This window comes from Lissotriton vulgaris, chromosome 7, assembly GCF_964263255.1.
Source record: "Lissotriton vulgaris chromosome 7, aLisVul1.2, whole genome shotgun sequence".
In the NCBI taxonomy this organism is placed as follows: domain Eukaryota; kingdom Metazoa; phylum Chordata; class Amphibia; order Caudata; family Salamandridae; genus Lissotriton; species Lissotriton vulgaris.
In genome coordinates, this window is record NC_141695.1 from 1189365066 (window position 1) to 1189383258 (window position 18193).

Genomic DNA, 18193 nt, shown 5'->3' on the forward strand with positions numbered 1-18193 from the left:
GGCTTGACTTTATTCAAGGTATCATTGAGGTGAGGGATGTCATGGTGGGACTTGATCTTGTAATATAGTTGTGTGCCGTCAGCGTAGAGGTGGTAAATGATATTAGCTTGTTTAAGAATGAGGGTGAGTGGTTCCATGAATAGATTGAATAGGGTTGGTGAAAGGATAGAACCTTGTGGGACACCCAGTGAGACAGGTTGGGGTTTGGAGAGGCAGTGACTGAGTTTAATTTGTTGCGATCTATCTTGAAGATATGAGGTGAACCATTGGTGGACAATGCCCTCAAACCCAAAGCGGTCTTTGAGAGTATTAAGAAGGGTGGGATGGTGGACAGTATCAAAGGCCGCAGAGAGGTCAAGGAGGATAAGGAGGGAGGATTTGCCTTTGTCAAGAGAGCGATGAATATCATCAGTAATACTGAGCATAGCAGTTTCAGTGCTGCATCCTTTCCTAAAACCAGATTGGAAAATGTCAAGGAAATTGAAGGAGATGATATGGTTGTCTAATTGGGACAGGACACATTTTTCAAGGGCTTTGGAGAGGAAGGGAAGGTTAGAGATAGGGCGTAGATTGTTAAAGTCAGTAGGGTCAGCGGTGGGGTTTTTGAGGATGGGGGATATTTGACCTAGTTGAAGGGATGCTGGGACACAACCAGTGGCAAAGGAGGAATTGATGATATTGGTCCAAATGGGGGCAAAGATGTGTTTGAGTTCCTGAACCAACTGTGTGGGAAGAGGATCTTTGGTGTGTGAGGATGTTTTTTGTTTGGAGATGATGTTGAGGACAGTAGATTCAGATACTGGACAGAATTCAACCAAGAGGAGGCATTGTTTTTAGCATGGGTGTTCTTAGAAATAGAGTCAAGGTGGGGTAGAGTAGGGAGGGGTAGAAAGGGGTCCTGACGGGAAGGGGAAAAAGGTGTAGTAGGAATGTTAGGGAGGTGGAGTTGGCTGAGGGTAGAGTGGAATGGCAGAGGGGGGGAAGAGACGGATAGTTCAATAGAGTTGACTTTATTCAAAAAGTAGCTGGTGATTTCTTCACATCTTTCAACAGTGGCTGGTATTTTAGGGGGACCAGAGGAAGTTTGTTTTTTAACAATATTAAAGAGTTCTCTGGGACTGTTTCTAGCCTGGTCGAGTTGCCAACGGAGGAAGGAGGCTTTTTCATTGAAGATGTGCTTCTTGTATTTGGCTCTGCCGTTTCTAAGGAATATCAGGTTATCGGAGGAGGGATGATTCCTCCAAGAACGTTCAGACTGCCTGAGGGCCCGTCTTTCATTATTAAGGCCGGAATTGAACCAGGTATTGGGAGGTATTTTTTTTTGTTGTTTAAGATTGATTGGGGCAATTTGGTCAAGGGCTTGAAGGATAGAATTATTGTAATGTTCAGTTAGGTCATTGGTGCTGTGAGGGGGGGGGGGGGAAGAAGTAAGCGGGTAATGATTGAGGATTCCAACTCGCCTCGGGGATTAAGGTGAAGATTAAGAGTATGTTTCATGGGTAAAGTGCCGATGGGGGTGGGGCGAGGAACGGAGCAGTTCAAAGTGAAGAGGATAAGGTGGTGATCAGACCAGTCTACGGGATGGATCGTTGAGCGAGAGGCCAGATCCTTGCTAGTCATAATAGCATCAAGGGTGGCACCTTTGGAGTGAGTCGGGGATTGGCAGAGTTGAGTCAGGTCCGTAATGTTTATGGTGTCTTTAAAGAGGATGACAGCAGGGTCATCATTTTTATTCCAATGGGTGTTATAGTCGCCAAGAAATAGATTCTTGGAGTGAGTGAGCGAAGATTGAATGATAAGGTCAGACAGCTCCTCAGTAAAGGGGATAGAATTGCCGGGCAGTGGTAGATAGTATGTAAACGAATGGTAGGGGAACCAGGAATAGTAAGATCAGCGCAAAGGTTTTCAAAGGTGGAAGGGTCCTGGAGATGGACTAGCGTGAGATTAAGTTCATCTTTAAAGATTAGGGCAAGGCCACCTATTTGCTCGATTCTGTCTTTCCTAATGATGGAATATCCAGGAGGAATGAGCAAGTCAAGGATAGGAGTGGAGTGGGGGTTGAGCCAAGTTTCAGTTAGGAATGCAATGTCGATGTTTTCATTGAGAATGGTTTCCGCAATATCCGTCGCGTGGGAAGATGCGGATCGGCAGTTAATCAACAAGCAGTAGAGGGGTGACGGATCAGGGTATTGGGTGGAGGGATCAGGGAGGATAGATGTTAGTTGTTGAGGGGGTCTAGGGGATGTCGGTTAAAGGGGGAGTCTGCTCGTTCCCAAAAGAACTGGGAAAGTAGACTGTGGGTAGTGGGGACTAGAGGACGAAGATGGAGGGGGAGAGACAGGAGAGTTCGGAGATAAGTTAACCCCCAAGGATATTGGGCATGCAGCATGTTGAGGAGTGGAGATCGTAGTTGCCGTGTAGGGGAGGGGCCTTGGAAAGTTCAACGGGTTTGAGTGGGATCAGGAAGCTTGTAGGGAGGTGGTGTGCCATGTGGAGAGTAATCGATGTTATCAGTAATAGGGGAGCTGTTGCTAGGGAGGTGAGAGGGGTGCTAAATTGCGATGATATGATGTTTAGTGGAGGGACCGATGTGTGTGCGTGATCAGAAGAGTGGGTTTTAACAAGGAGTGAGACATCAGATCTGAGGGAGGCGAGTTCTAAAACAAGGGACGAAAGGAGAAATTCAATATTAAGGAGTGATAGTGTAAGAAGTGAGAAGTGTATCAACATTTTTTGGGAGGAGAGAAGAGTAGGAGTTATCAAGGAGGGGGGGGTTGGGGAGATGAAGGGGGGGTAACCTGGGCGGGAGGAGGAGAAGGGAGTTAAGATGGGTGGGAGGTTTCGTAATGGGGAGGGGGGGCAGAGGAGGTAGGAGTGGTTGAGGCATTAGGTTTAGGAAGATAGTTTGTTAAATGAGGAGGGGGACAGTATACGGTGAAGTGGCAGGTATATTGAGGGTTGCAGGAGAGATCAAGGGAGTGTGTGAGGGAGTTGTCAGCGGAGGGGATGTGAGGGTTGTTGGAGGGGTATGGAGGGCGGTTAAATGAGGGGGGAGAAGATAAAGTGCATCAAAGGGTGAGGTGTTACGGGAGTCAGAAGGAGAGAGGTGAATGGACGAAAGTGTATTATTGAGAAGAAGGGTTATCGGGTGTCTGTGAGAGCGGCTGGAGGGGACAAGGGAGAGTTGTAAAAAGTGGAGGATGGAGGGGGTTTGTTCAGGGGGAGATCACAAGGAGTGGAGTGTTCGGCAGAGCTTAAAGACTGCGGAGTTATAGGGGAGGCAGGAGTAGGCGTGCAAGTAACAGGAGTATCAAACAAGTTTGAAGGCTTCAGAGAGGTGAGTTGAGTTGACCCTAATTGAGGGAGGCAGTGGGCAGGGAGGTGTGAGGAGGATGTAGGGGCAGGGGAGGAAGAAGAAGAAGAAGAAGAAGAAGACTGGGTGAGGGGAGAGGCGGACAGAGGGTGGTATTGGGGGATAGAGGGATGAGAGAGCGAGGACGTAAAGGTGGGAGGCAAGGATGGAAGAGGGTGGTGTTGGGATAGAGGGGTGAGGGAGCGAGGACGTAGGGGTGGGAGGCAAGGATGGAAGAGGGTGGGGAAGGGACAGTGGGGGGGGTGGGAGTGAAGGAAGGGGGTATGCGAATCATTGGTGGAGGTGGATGGGAGAGAGGCAGAAAAACTAGGTGATTGGGAGATAAGGGCGTCATTACAGGTTATAATAAGAGTAGGGGTGGTTTGTAGTGATAGAGAGAGAACATCATGGCTAGTGGAAGAGGTGGGGGAGACAGTGAGAGGAGATAAGGGGGAACGTGGGTGAAGGGAGTCAGTGCTGGTAATATAGCAGTCAGCAAGGGAGGACAGCTGCGGTTGAGTGTGTGCATCAGGGCTGAGTGAAAGAGTGGGTGAATCAGTGAGGAGGGAAAGTGGGGTTAGGCGTTGATTTGAGCATCCTCCACGTCGGACATGTGGGCCTCCAGCTGGTCCAACCAGTCCTCATGCTTGTCCATGTGCTCCTTCACGCGGTCAAGGCAGTTGCTAAGGAGGTTGACCTTGGCGACAATTGTCCGTAAACGTTTCTTGACATCCAGCAGGATTTCTTTAATACCGGATCTGCTTGCAGTGCGCCGTGTAGTTGTCTGGACGGTTCCTCTGTAGCTCGCTTTGGCTCGGTCTTGCATGTTTGCTGCTTGTTTTTGCATGCCAGTTACTACTGGCACACTTCTGGCATCCCCTTTGCTTACAGGTGAGCACAGCAGATTTTTTGGGGAGGATTGAGTGGGGCGAGGTCACCCTCTGGGTCTTCAAACGGGGCGCCTCCTGCACCAGTCAGCAGCACCACACGTGTTCTCTGGGAGTGCCCCGTCCCACCATTGCACAGGTGGTGGGCAGTAGGATGCAGTTTTCACTGAAAATAGTATAAGGAAATGGCCTGCCACACACCAGTGCCTGTGGGGGGCATAACTGGGCAAGCACCCGGGCCAAGAATGGCATTGTCGGTGATCAGCCAGACGGTTGCAGTAAGGTAGAGGAGAGATTTGTCGAGGGAGGCCCTTTGTCAGTTGCCACCGAGCTGCACGTTGGTGTGCGGTGCTCGTCTGAGGATCTACAGATGGACCCGGTGCCACCACTCCTTAGAACCTATTTGGGGCATGAGCAGGCCAGCAATATGGGAGAGTGATGTAGTCCGTTGCCAGCAAGGTGGAGCTAGAGTGTCCGGCGCCACCATGATTGAATGCATGGGCCCAGTGCGGTACAGTTTAGGTCCATATGCGACAGGGGAACCGGGCCCGATAAGGCAAGACAGGGTGCTCTGTCAGTAGGGGAGCAAACATTATCCCCTGGGAGGGTGGGACTCGGTATGGTTCACGCGAGCCCCCTAGTCCATCAATGCAGCACCAGGCGTTGCTGCAGTATTCAGCAGGCCCACAGATCACTTTGTCCTGATCGGCCTCCACAACACCTGCGTGCCGCCTGGCCCAGGCCACAACAGAGGATCACTTACCTGGCCTGGGCCGCAGTGGGGGAACTGTCAGGCAGAGGCTGCCACAAACACAACAGCTCCTCTTAGGATTCAGTAGAGCAGTGGCCAATGGCACTCTCAAGGCGCCGGTGGCAGACTCGCCGCACCATTGCGCACCTACGCTGCAGGCCTGTCTGCCCGTTCCCATCAGCTCTACTCACCCAGGGAGTTTTTGCGGGGGAAGAACAGTTCCCGCACCACTCCTGCTTCAACAGGGCCCACTCTGGCACATCCAGCGGGCCAGCAACCAGCATCAAAGGCCCTCCGCGGCCCAGGCGACGAAGCAAGGGAGTGTGTGGATGCAGTTTCAGTACAGGCCTGGGGCTGCCACGCTGCACACCGCCGCCCAGTTCAAGTCTCTGACCGCCCTCACGGCATGCACAGGATCTTCGCACAATTCAGTTCAGCGTCCCAGCACCTAGAGGTGTTTGTTCAGCTCCAAGAAGAAGACAGTAGAGTTCAGATGTAGCGGATCAGTGACTGATTAATTCATTGACCTGCAGAGATGTTAAGGAGCAGTCATCTTGCTGCTGGGCTCACTAGTACCCCCAGAGAGTGGTATCTTTGATTACATCAAGAAAACATCCAGCCTGTGGAGGAGTACTGTGAGATATAATGATTTTGTTATGTGTTAGAAATTCGTACATGCATGTGGTTGTGTGATGTATTCTATTAATATTTTTTACTGTTGTTTGAGCGAAAGTTATAACTGTTTGATGTTATTTTTCTACAGTTATAGAAGTAAGATGTTTTTACTAGACTGGTTACTTCTATATTTCTATTTGTACAAAGGGGGATGTGTAATGGCTTGAGGGTGCGTGCATGTACCAGAGGTTCACGTTCTAGAAGTGTGCGGGATTCCAGGGATGAAGGTTAGTAAGCTGACAGGGGAGCTGAGAGGAAGTGGTAGAGAGAAAAGCTATTGGTGGTGCTATGTGAGCATCTACAATGAATTTTTCAATCATCATTATCACAGCTATATTGTGGTGCTTCCAGCTTAACATTTGGTCTTTGAGTAGAATCAAACTACTTACTATTCACAAAAACTCCTGTAAAGGAAACTTTTCAAAGAAGTGTAATATGAATGAGCGAGCAGATGTGCAGCAATTGGGTGAAATCTGATAGCTAGACTCTACATCCTCTCAAACCTCTGCATCCAATCTAGCACTGTATATACATCCCTGGATGAGTACCACTAGCCCTAATGACAAAGAATCAATGCACCTAAAACCACTAGTTCTTTTTAAATAGCGTTTCTTCATCTTCTCAATATGTAGTAAAATCATCAGAGGTTTATATTTAAGTAGAGGTCTAACGTGGTCACAATGCAACAAATGTGGCACGACAGGAGACGATTGAAGATGAATAAACAAGGCCTACTAGGTCAAAGCTCCAGGTTACTTTTAGAAACCGGCTTCCCATTGCATACAAGCTAGAGCCCTCAGATTAATATTGCAGTCCACCTTCCAACTGTAGTTAAAAGGGCTGGCGCACAGTAGCGATCAGTAGGAGTCCAAGGGCTCAAAGCCTGTGAGTTTTTAAATCCGACATGGTTAATAAATCCTAAGAAAAACAAAATTATTCTGTCTGAATAATCAGGTTTGTGTGCTAAAATTACTAGGAGACACAGGTCCGTGGATTAAATGGGTTATTTCCTCAACTCCTCAAGAACATTGCAAAGATGAAGAGCTGACACTTGTGTCCAAAAATTCTGGTGGCTTTCTTTGGACTGAATTATTTTTGGTTATGTGATCCTCTGGGATTGTTAATGGTTTATTCTTAATTTTATGCTGTCTCTGGATTTTCGGTTCCGGCAGAAGTTACTTATGATACCTCTTGTACTACTTCTTGGACTTTGACCTCAATTGACAGCCAGCCGTTTCTTGGTCAGATAGGTATATCACTAATAGCCAACAAAATTAGGAGTGCTTTACATTTTATTATTGTGCTTCAGCGCAATGGATTTCTTCATTATTGTGTTCTGCGATAATGTTTCCCCTTCTGTATTCCCCTACAATACTGGGTATCTGCAACCCCCACCAAAATTCTCATTTGCACATTGTTCTTCCATGAGCTCTTTTAATTTCCAGGCTTGACCATACCTAGATATTAATTGCTTGCCTATTTATCGTTTCCCCCTCCTTCTGTATTATGTGCCTATTTATTATTTCCCCCTCCTTCTGTATTATGTGCCCTCCCATATATTGCTACCTCTCTTCCTGGTTTTTTTCCCCTGGTTGCCCTCTTTCACGATCAGGCCCTCTTTGTCTTCAAGTTGTCATTTTCTTTTTCTAGCCCTCTGTTAGTCGCATTGTTTCTTTGTCAAATTTATTTGCAATGTCTGTACTACTCTGTTTCTCTAGCTCGTTCTTTGTTTTGCTGTTCATTCCTTCTGTGGCCACTTACTGCTTACTCCACCCACCTTTCTAGCTCTTTCTCTTCTTCTCTCTTACATAGAATTACTCACTTTATCTCAATCTGAAAAGCTTAGGCTATTCCGTTGTAAATTTACCACTGTCATTTTAAATCTGCCAACAGGGACCAGACAACTAGAATGAAGGATTTCATGACAGGATCGATGGATTCCGGTGTCTTGCATTTTACTTCTCATCAAGCATCTCTGCCTGGCCTTAATTATGATGGTAAGTGATTGTTGGACCTAGATTACCCAAGCCTACATATGGTAGCTTGGCACAGTAGTGGTCTACAGCTAACTCCAGGCGTTGGCTAAGTACTTACAAATCTCACCCACAGTAACACAGTGATGAACCACTAAAATAAAGACACAACACCTCTGTTTGGAAAAATACCGTTGCCTTTTATAAAAATAATATGGCTCTCTGGTTTTAAATCATACAGGATACAACATCAATTTCTTTCAGGAGTAAACATTACACTTTTACTTTGAGAAATTACTTTTCACTCCTCCTGCTGTGGAAAAAGGGCAGTAAAACACATTCACTTGATAAGAGTTCAGTAATGAGGAAGTGACACTCTTTTGAAATTAGAAGAAACCTGTTAGTTTTATACTATGTAGGGTTACACACTTACATCACCTAACTGGCATGTACATTTCCTAACAGTTTCAGATTGCTATTCAGGGTTATTGGCCTGCTTCAGCAGTAATTTTCAAGACCCTAGTATCACTACCCTATAACCAATTCTATAATTACTCTGGTGTAACAGGCTAACTCCCAGCTCAGATCAGCCCTGGGCTCTACAATGAACTATTATTTCCTCTATTCACAACTTAGGATTCTCACAAGCAGTTCCCAGTTATCAGACTCTTTAGGGGCCCCTCTCCCCTGCTCCTTACTTTAGCGTGGGGACGATGATGTCCCAGTCCCCACGCGTCACTGTTGCCTCTGGGCGCCTGCCGGCGTCTTTGCCTCTGTTCCGCCGAACCGGCGCGTTGCTGGGGGGTCTGACGGTGAATTGATTGGGGTCCCCGCTCACCCTTCCCTGCTCGTGTCTGCTTCACACCTCGACACAGGAGCGGGAAGGCAAAACGGAGCAACACGCCTGAGTTCTCTTTTCCCTCGCTCGCGCTGGCTCCTTCAGCTAGCGCTCGAGCGTGGGGGATCGGTGTCACTGACCCGGCGCTCCAGGAAGTCCTCCGGCGCCTCCTCAGTCACGCCGACAGTCGCGCTGATCCTCCGGTCATGCGCGGAAGCGCTCCACGACGGCTCCGCCTCCTCAGCGACGCGCACTGCTCCGGGCCTGCTCACCTTGTTGCCCCTCCTTCCGGGGACCTTCACCGCTCACGGGGCATGCGCGAGCCCGACGCTGGAAGCGTCTCTTCAGGGGCCGGCTCACTTCGCCTCACAAAGGCTGATTAAGGCAGCGCGGGTGCGAGGGACCAGTGTTCCCGCTTGGCGCCGCGCTGTCACCACACTTTTGGCCACTGCTCCTCCCCTCACTTGACTCCAGGGAAAAACGCTGCACAGAGCGGGACGCTCTATCTTCAGGGTCCCAACAGGCTCTGCTGCCGCCTGCCTCCTCCACCAAGCCTCAGGAGCACCACAGAATCCACACCTGGCTGGAATCCACTCTCCTACTCAGCGCTGGTAGGTGGAAGTCTTATCCAGGGAAATTAAGTCTCCTAGCCAGGCGTTCCACTAGGGATCAATGGGGGCAAGACTTAGAAGGGTCTTCCTTCTCAAGTAGCTCGATTTCTGTCTCAGCAGTTGTTGTCTTGAGAGAGGGATCGGTCAAAGGCTGAAGGGGGAACAATCCTCTGAAGTAACTGTCAGCCTCAGTGACAAACTAGCTGCTCTCAGTGTGTCCACCTCCTCTCACCACTGCCTCACTCCTCTACTCTGGGGTCGGCACAAAATGGCTGCTGGTCACTGGCCTTATATAGGTTGGCCTGAGACCTGCAGAAGTCTCTAGTTGATTCCAGAAAGTTCCCTAATGTTATCCTATGGACCTGTCCTCCAGTAGTGTCCGTTATGGCAGTTGGTGGACACCATTTTAGATCTCTGGAGATCCCTAGATTTTCAAGGGGGATGACTAGGCCTCACAAGTTATGAGGGAAAAATGGCGTCATCGCCAAGGAACACCTAGCCCCCTGACAGCATTAAAAACTCCTGATGGACACATGTAAAAATAAAAATAGAAACTCTGGGAGGCTAAGGGGGACAAAAATAAATCATGGTGGTTAGAGTCTTCCCAGAAGCAGACAGGTCTAACACGCGTCCCCCCCAGCTGAAAGTGGGGAGAACTACCCAACCCCTTGGGAGTCCTCATCACTAAGGCGGAAATACCTGGATAGACCGTCTGCGTTGGCATGGTCCGCCCCAGGTCGGTGTTCCACCCTAAAGTCCATTCCCTGTAGGGAGATGGACCACCTTAGCAACTTGGGATTCTCCCCCTTCATTTGCATCAGCCAACGAAGGGGGCGATGGTCAGTCTGAACTAGGAAGTGCGAACCAAACAGGTATGGTCGCAGCTTCTTCAGAGCCCAGACCACCGCAAAGGCTTCTCTCTCAATTGTACTCCACCTCCTTTCCCTGGGGAGTAGTCTCCTGGACAGGAAGACCACGGGTTGATCCAAGCCCTCATCATTTAGCTGCGATAACACTGCCCCAATGCCATGTTCTGACGCATCTGTTTGGACAATGAATTCTCTAGCAAAATCAGGGGCCTTGAGAATGGGAGCGGAACACAATGCTTGTTTCAAGGTCATGAAGGCTCGCTGGCAAGCCTCCGTCCAGACTACCCGTCGGGGTTGCTTCTTGGAAGTAAGCTCAGTGAGGGGGGCCACGATAGTGCCATACCCCTTCACGAAGCGACGGTAGTATCCAGTGAGGCCCAGGAAGGCTCGGACCTCTGTTTGAGTCTTGGGGGGCTCCCAGGCGATGATAGCCTCAATCTTTGCCTGGAGGGGCTGCACCGTCCCTCTGCCCACCAAGTGACCTAGGTACACCACCGACCCCTGTCCGATCTGACACTTGCTGGCCTTGATTGTCAATCCAGCCTGTTGCAGGGCATGAAGAACAGCTTGCAGATGCTGCAAATGGTCCTCCCAGCTGCTACTGAAGACAGCAATGTCGTCCAGGTATGCAGCAGAAAAAGCTTCCATTCCAGAAAGGACCCTGTTCACCAGCCGCTGAAAAGTGGCAGGGGCATTCTTGAGCCCAAAGGGCATCACACGAAATTGGTAGTGTCCCTCAGGTGTAGAGAAGGCTGACCTTTCCTTCGCCTCCTCGGTAAGGGAAATCTGCCAGTACCCTGAAGTTAGGTCAAAGGTACTTAAGTATTGAGCAGCTCCCAGCCGGTCAATAAGCTCATCCGCCCGTGGGATAGGATGTGCATCAGTTTTGGTTACTGAGTTCAAGCCTCGGTAATCCACACAGAATCTCAATTCAGGCGTGGTGCCTGGTGGGGCAGCTTTTGGTACCAGAACCACCGGGCTAGACCAAGGGCTTCCAGAAGGTTCAATCACTCCCAGCTCCAGCATCTTGGCGACTTCACTCTTGATGCTAGCCTTCACCTTGTCCGACAGCCGGTAGATTTTAGACTTCACAGGTGGGCTGTCTCCTGTGTCCACGTCATGGGTACACAGGTGGGTCCTACCTGGGACAAGGGAGAACAGAGAAGAAAATTGCTCCAGGATCTGGCGGCAATCACTCTTCTGTTCAGGAGTTAGGGATGGCGAGAGAATTACTCCCTCCACCGACCCATCCTTTTCTTGGGACGAGAGAAGATCAGGGAGAGGTTCGCTTTCTTCTTCCTCTGCTCCATCGGTTACCATCATCAAGACAACCGCGGGCCTCTCATGATGTGGCTTGAGGCGATTGGCATGCAGCACCCTGTGGGGCTGCCTCGGGGCCTTAAGATCCACCAAGTAGGTGGACTTCCCCTTTTTTTCCAACACCTCAAAGGGGCCTGTCCAACGGTCCTGGAGGGCATTTAGCTCTCCAGGTTCCATCACCCACACCTTCTGTCCAGGCTCCAGTTCCACTGGGTGAGCGTTGTGGTCATACCACTCTTTCATTACTGCTTGGCTGGCCTCCAAGTTGTCTGAAGCTTGCTTCCACAACTTAGCCATTTGGCTCCGGAAGGCCAGCATGTAGCTCACCACATCCTGGGGAAGCTTTCTGGGAGTCCGTTCCCATCCGTCTTTCACCAGGCTGAGAGGTCCCCGTACAGGGTGCCCGTACAAAAGTTCAAAGGGGCTGAAGCCCACTCCCTTTTGTGGCACTTCCCTGTAAGAAAACAAGAGACAGGGTAGGAGGATGTCCCATTTCCTCCGCAGGCTCTCAGGTAGACTTCGTATCATACCTTTCAAGGTTTTGTTAAACCTTTCCACAAGACCATTGGTTTGTGGGTGATAAGGAGTGGTAAACCGATAGGTAACTCCGCACTCCTTCCACATAGCCCGCATGTATGCTGAAAGGAAGTTAGTCCCCCTGTCGGACACAACCTCCTTGGGGAAACCCACTCGGGTAAAGATCCCCATCAGGGCCCTTGCCACCACAGGTGCAGTGATGGTCCTCAGAGGTATTGCCTCTGGGTACCGTGTGGCATGATCCACCAAGACCAGTATGAACCGGTGACCAGCTGAAGTTGGTGGATCCAATGGCCCTACAATGTCGATGCCCACCCTCTCAAAGGGGGTGCTAACGACAGGTAGTGGTTCCAGGGGAGCTTTAAGCTTCACTCCTGTTTTCCCACTAGCTTGGCAGGACACACACGTCCGACAATATGTATCAGACGCCACTTTCATTCGAGGCCAGTAGAAGTGGGGGACAAGCCGGGCAAAGGTCTTGTCCTGTCCTAGATGTCCTGCCAATGGTATTTCATGAGCCAATTCCAGTAGAAAGGCTCTAAAGCATTGAGGGACTACCAAGGCTCTGGCTGAACCGTGGCCAGGTGCCTTGGGCTCACTGTAGAGGAGTCCATCCTCCCAGTAAATCCGGTAGCTCCCTTCAATGTTTCCCGCTGCCTGGGCGTTGGCCTGTTGCCGCAGCCCCTCGAGAGTAGGACACTCTTTCTGAGCTTAGCAGAACTCTTCCCGGGAAGGACCTCCCTCCACATGCCATTCAGTAGGGATGGGTAGGTTCTCCAGGGAAGCAACATTCTCCCCTGTGGACTCCAGATCCACCTCCGCAGGTGGTCCAGCTGTCTCACGAGGTGGAGATGTCGAGGCAGGGTCCTCCGGCCTCTTGTCCTTCTCCTCTCTGGCAGCTGGCTGGGCCATTGTTCCAGGCTCCAGCGTAAGCAAACTTCCCCTTCGGGCAGTCGCTGACCTTGTGCTGACACAAGTCCAGTCAGGGGGTCCCAGCATCGCAGAGTGAGTCTGGTACTCCACCCTCCTCCAAGCATTGTGCTCCATATCATTCCCTAACAGGCAGTCAACAGGCACGGCAGGGCTTACGGCAACTCGAAGTGGACCTGCAACCCCTCCCCACTCAAAGGGAACCTCAGCCACAGGGTAGTGGCCCAATCTGCCGTCAGCCATTACGGCGGGATGGAGTACATCTGGAATGACCTGCTCTGGAGACACCAGCTGACTCCTTACCATAGTCATGCTGGCTCCTGTGTCTCTCAGAGCCTCCCCTCTACGGCCATTGATGGTGACCCACTGCTCATACTTAATAGTATTGGAGGGCAGCTGGGTCTTGGGAACCATCTCCTTATCTCCCAGGGACACTAAGGTGACACCCGCCCGCTCCCCCCCATTAACCAAAGGCATCTCCTCCCCGAGCACTACACTAGTGATTCCCGGGGTTTTTCCTCCAGTGGGAGGGGGTGGTCTTTTTGGGCATCTCACATCTCCTTTATAGTGTCCCACACCACCACACTCAAAACAATGAACAACCCTTGGCTGCTGGCTTTGGCCAGGGGTAGGGTTGCGAGGGGGGTTACTCTTGGGGATGAATCCTCTGCCCCTTCCTTGCGAAGTATTTTGTGGCCCTTTTGAGAACTCCCTCTTAGTTTCCCCTCCCTCTTTCTTCTGGGGGACGCCCTGTCCTTGCTTCTGGGAGTTCCCTCCAGTCCCCTTAGTCGACACCCGGGTACTAACCCAGATGTCCGCCTCCTCAGCAAGCTTCCTGGGGCTAGTCAGCTTGCTGTCCACCAGATGCTGTCTTAGTTCGGGAAGACACTTCTCGAGTAGGTGTTCCTTGAGTATGAGGTCATATAGTCCCTCATAGTCTCCTACTTCGCTGCCTCTTACCCAATCCTCCAGGGCCTTCCGGGAGTAGTCCAAGAAATCTACCCAGTTTTGTGTGCCCAGCTTGTAGCTGCCCCGGAACTTTTGCCTATATTTCTCAGGGGTCAACCCAAACTTCTTGAGCAGCGCTGATTTCATAGCCGGATAGTAGGTCTGTTCACTCTGGTCAAGGGCCAACAAAGTATCCCTGCCAGTGGGGGGCATGTATTTGTATAACCCACCTCCCCAGTGGACTTCCAGAATTCCATGGGCCCTCAGCGAGACCTCGTAGGCGGCTAGCCATTTAGCGATGTCGTCACTGGGTACATAACAAGCCATAATGTCTTTTGGTAGGTACGGTCTAGGTTCTCTGGTGTTGGTTTGGTTATCGCTGCCACCATTCTCTGGTTTGGGGGTACGTAAATTCAGGGCTTGCAAATCCATCTCTTTGATGGTCCGCTCATGCTCCAACCTCTTTTCCTCCCTCACCATGTCCATCCTGGCTAGTTCTATTCTCATCCTCCTCTCCTCCCTCCTGTCTTCTAACTCAGCGTCGGTCAGGCCCCTCTCTGACACACTACTGCCCACTCTAGAAGGTGTTCTAGGACCTGTTACAAGGTTCTCCCCTCCCGCCTGGTACAGTGTTGCGGTCTCCAGGACAGTGTCCTTGTCACTCTCCTCAGGATCTACCTCCTCCCCGGAATGAGCCTCTACCCATGCCCGGATACTGGTCAGCAGCTCAACTTTTCTGGCGCCTTTCTTGAAAAACACCCCCTGCTGCTGACACCATTCCTTCAATTGGGTCACAGTGTAATTGTCTAGCTCTTCCACATTTACCTCCATTCTTATTTGAAGTATAAAATGCTACACAGGAGAAATCCACAGAGTGACCTGAGGTCAACCCAACCCACCGCCAGAAGTCAATTTAGAAAAACCAAAAATGTAAATTAGGAGGGCCGCAGGGAGAAAACTCCAGGTGGGGTCTCGTGGTTGGCACTGCGTTACTAATAAGTGAGTGTAAGTACAAATCCGCTATCCCACCGCTGCCACCAATTATGTTGGACCTAGATTACCCAAGCCTACATATGGTAGCTTGGCACAGTAGTGGTCTACAGCTAACTCCAGGCGTTGGCTAAGTACTTACAAATCTCACCCACAGTAACACAGTGATGAACCACTAAAATAAAGACACAACACCTCTGTTTGGAAAAATACCGTTACCTTTTATAAAAATAATATGGCTCTCTGGTTTTAAATCATACAGGATACAACATCAATTTCTTTCAGGAGTAAACATTACACTTTTACTTTGAGAAATTACTGTTCACTCCTCCTGCTGTGGAAAAAGGGCAGTAAAACACATTCACTTGATAAGAGTTCAGTAATGAGGAAGTGACACTCTTTTGAAATTAGAAGAAACCTGTTAGTTTTATACTATGTAGGGTTACACACTTACATCACCTAACTGGCATGTACATTTCCTAACAGTTTCAGATTGCTATTCAGGGTTATTGGCCTGCTTCAGCAGTAATTTTCAAGACCCTAGTATCACTACCCTATAACCAATTCTATAATTACTCTGGTGTAACAGGCTAACTCCCAGCTCAGATCAGCCCTGGGCTCTACAATGAACTATTATTTCCTCTATTCACAACTTAGGATTCTCACAAGCAGTTCCCAGTTATCAGACTCTTTAGGGGCCCCTCTCCCCTGCTCCTTACTTTAGCGTGGGGACGATGATGTCCCAGTCCCCACGCGTCACTGTTGCCTCTGGGCGCCTGCCGGCGTCTTTGCCTCTGTTCCGCCGAACCGGCGCGTTGCTGGGGGGTCTGACGGTGAATTGATTGGGGTCCCCGCTCACCCTTCCCTGCTCGTGTCTGCTTCACACCTCGACACAGGAGCGGGAAGGCAAAACGGAGCAACACCCCTGAGTTCTCTTTTCCCTCGCTCGCGCTGGCTCCTTCAGCTAGCGCTCGAGCGTGGGGGATCGGTGTCACTGACCCGGCGCTCCAGGAAGTCCTCCGGCGCCTCCTCAGTCACGCCGACAGTCGCGCTGATCCTCCGGTCATGCGCGGAAGCGCTCCACGACGGCTCCGCCTCCTCAGCGACGCGCACTGCTCCGGGCCTGCTAACCTTGTTGCCCCTCCTTCCGGGGACCTTCACCGCTCACGGGGCATGCGCGAGCCCGACGCTGGAAGCGTCTCTTCAGGGGCCGGCTCACTTCGCCTCACAAAGGCTGATTAAGGCAGCGCGGGTGCGAGGGACCAGTGTTCCCGCTTGGCGCCGCGCTGTCACCACACTTTTGGCCACTGCTCCTCCCCTCACTTGACTCCAGGGAAAAACGCTGCACAGAGCGGGACGCTCTATCTTCAGGGTCCCAACAGGCTCTGCTGCCGCCTGCCTCCTCCACCAAGCCTCAGGAGCACCACAGAATCCACACCTGGCTGGAATCCACTCTCCTACTCAGCGCTGGTAGGTGGAAGTCTTATCCAGGGAAATTAAGTCTCCTAGCCAGGCGTTCCACTAGGGATCAATGGGGGCAAGACTTAGAAGGGTCTTCCTTCTCAAGTAGCTCGATTTCTGTCTCAGCAGTTGTTGTCTTGAGAGAGGGATTGGTCAAAGGCTGAAGGGGGAACAATCCTCTGAAGTAACGGTCAGCCTCAGTGACAAACTAGCTGCTCTCAGTGTGTCCACCTCCTCTCACCACTGCCTCACTCCTCTACTCTGGGGTCAGCACAAAATGGCTGCTGGTCACTGGCCTTATATAGGTTGGCCTGAGACCTGCAGAAGTCTCTAGTTGATTCCAGAAAGTTCCCTAATGTTATCCTATGGACCTGTCCTCCAGTAGTGTCCGTTATGGCAGTTGGTGGACACCATTTTAGATCTCTGGAGATCCCTAGATTTTCAAGGGGGATGACTAGGCCTCACAAGTTATGAGGGAAAAATGGCGTCATCGCCAAGGAACACCTAGCCCCCTGACAGCATTAAAAACTCCTGATGGACACATGTAAAAATAAAAATAGAAACTCTGGGAGGCTAAGGGGGACAAAAATAAATCATGGTGGTTAGAGTCTTCCCAGAAGCAGACAGGTCTAACAGTGATGTGTAGTCTTCTTGTTTCTAACCTGTGTGGTTAGTTGTCAGTACCACAGTGACACACTAACCTTCAAAGACTCACTTCTGTGTTTTCAGTTTTTCAGAAAGTAAACAGGCCAACTCTCAGCAGTAAATGGACAAAGAGCTTTGTGTGTGTGCGTACTCAACCTACTGTGGGGTTGCAGGTTGTGGCAGAGTGTGTGTTTTGGATTCGGTTTTCTGTATTGTCTTTCTCTGTTCATAGTTATCCATTTGGGCCTCAAAGTAGACCATGACCTGGGTTTAGAAAGGATCTCAGTTGATAATGTCCTCTTTGTTACCAATACTACTTTATCCCCCTGGTACCATGTCAGTTAAAAGAGTTTGTGTCATTTTTATGCGTACATAGAAAAAGGACATTCTCAAAACATCTGTATATAGTATACCAAAAAGAGGTATACCATACCATACAAAGAGTTCCAAGGTGCTCTCTTGGGGCTAGTGTGGTCGAGCAGCCTTACGCTTATCAGAGAGGAGTGTTAGAAATCAGCTGATAGCACACATTCAATACATGATATGCACGACTCAGTAAGGAGATTCACACAACTTGATAAAAATAACACTTATATTTATATAACTTTAGGCACCAAGATCATCAAAATCAGGTAAGTACGTTTCGAGTTATGAATATTTATAGTTTTTAATAGTTGAATTTCTGGAGCGGTAATGTTATCTATGGTAGAAAGAGATATACTCCATACAAGTACTTTACAACGACTTACAGAAACAATCTGCTCGACCTAAGGTGAGTATGGGGCAGGGTCCAAGGCAGCACCATCAGGTCACCTCGGGCAGTACTGGGGCAGCCAGGTGCAGAGATGCTAAACAGTGACGGTACCCTGTATAAGTCAATGGGGATCAGTCTGGTCACAAAGAGGCTGCATGCTGGGACTAGGGGACCAGTCTGGCTGAACCAACAAGGAGGCTCAGGCCTCACAATGCTCGGTGTTGTTGGGACACCATTGGTACTCTACTCCACAGGCTGGGTGCAGACGTGGTCCCCGGTTTTCACAACCGTAGGTACTAGTGTTAGAGGGGGGCCTTCACAAAGAGGTGGTAAGCGGCGTCGGAAATTCTAATGTTGGCAAACCCAAGATGGACTTTCTTCTCTTGAGGGTCTGGTGACCACGCTGACACCATTGGACCACTTCAACTCGGGCTAGGAGGCACAGGTGCAGTGGTGCTTTCCGGTGTCAGGTTTTGGTAGTCCTTGCATGTTCTTTTGGGTTGCCTGCAAAATGCAGGGGCAAAAACAAAAGGTGATGGACAGAATGCAGAACAATGTCATACATTCACCCCAGTACAGAGATCTGGGCCTTAATCCATCGTTTTTTTACTCACCGTGCCATTCCAGTTTGAACCCAGCCATATTCAAATTA

At 50.0% G+C, this 18193-nt stretch overlaps 1 protein-coding gene across 4 annotated transcripts in view; it reads left to right on the forward strand.

Moving 5' to 3' along the window:
• Window positions 1–18193, forward strand: part of PRR14 (proline rich 14) — a 588115-nt gene that overhangs the window by 294394 nt on the left and 275528 nt on the right. For all 4 annotated transcript variants that reach the window (XM_086931668.1, XM_086931667.1, XM_086931670.1 and 1 more), the window contains one exon: window positions 7559–7662. In XM_086931668.1, coding sequence (XP_086787794.1) covers window positions 7559–7662 — 104 coding nt within the window. The remainder of the gene's footprint in view (window positions 1–7558; window positions 7663–18193) is intronic.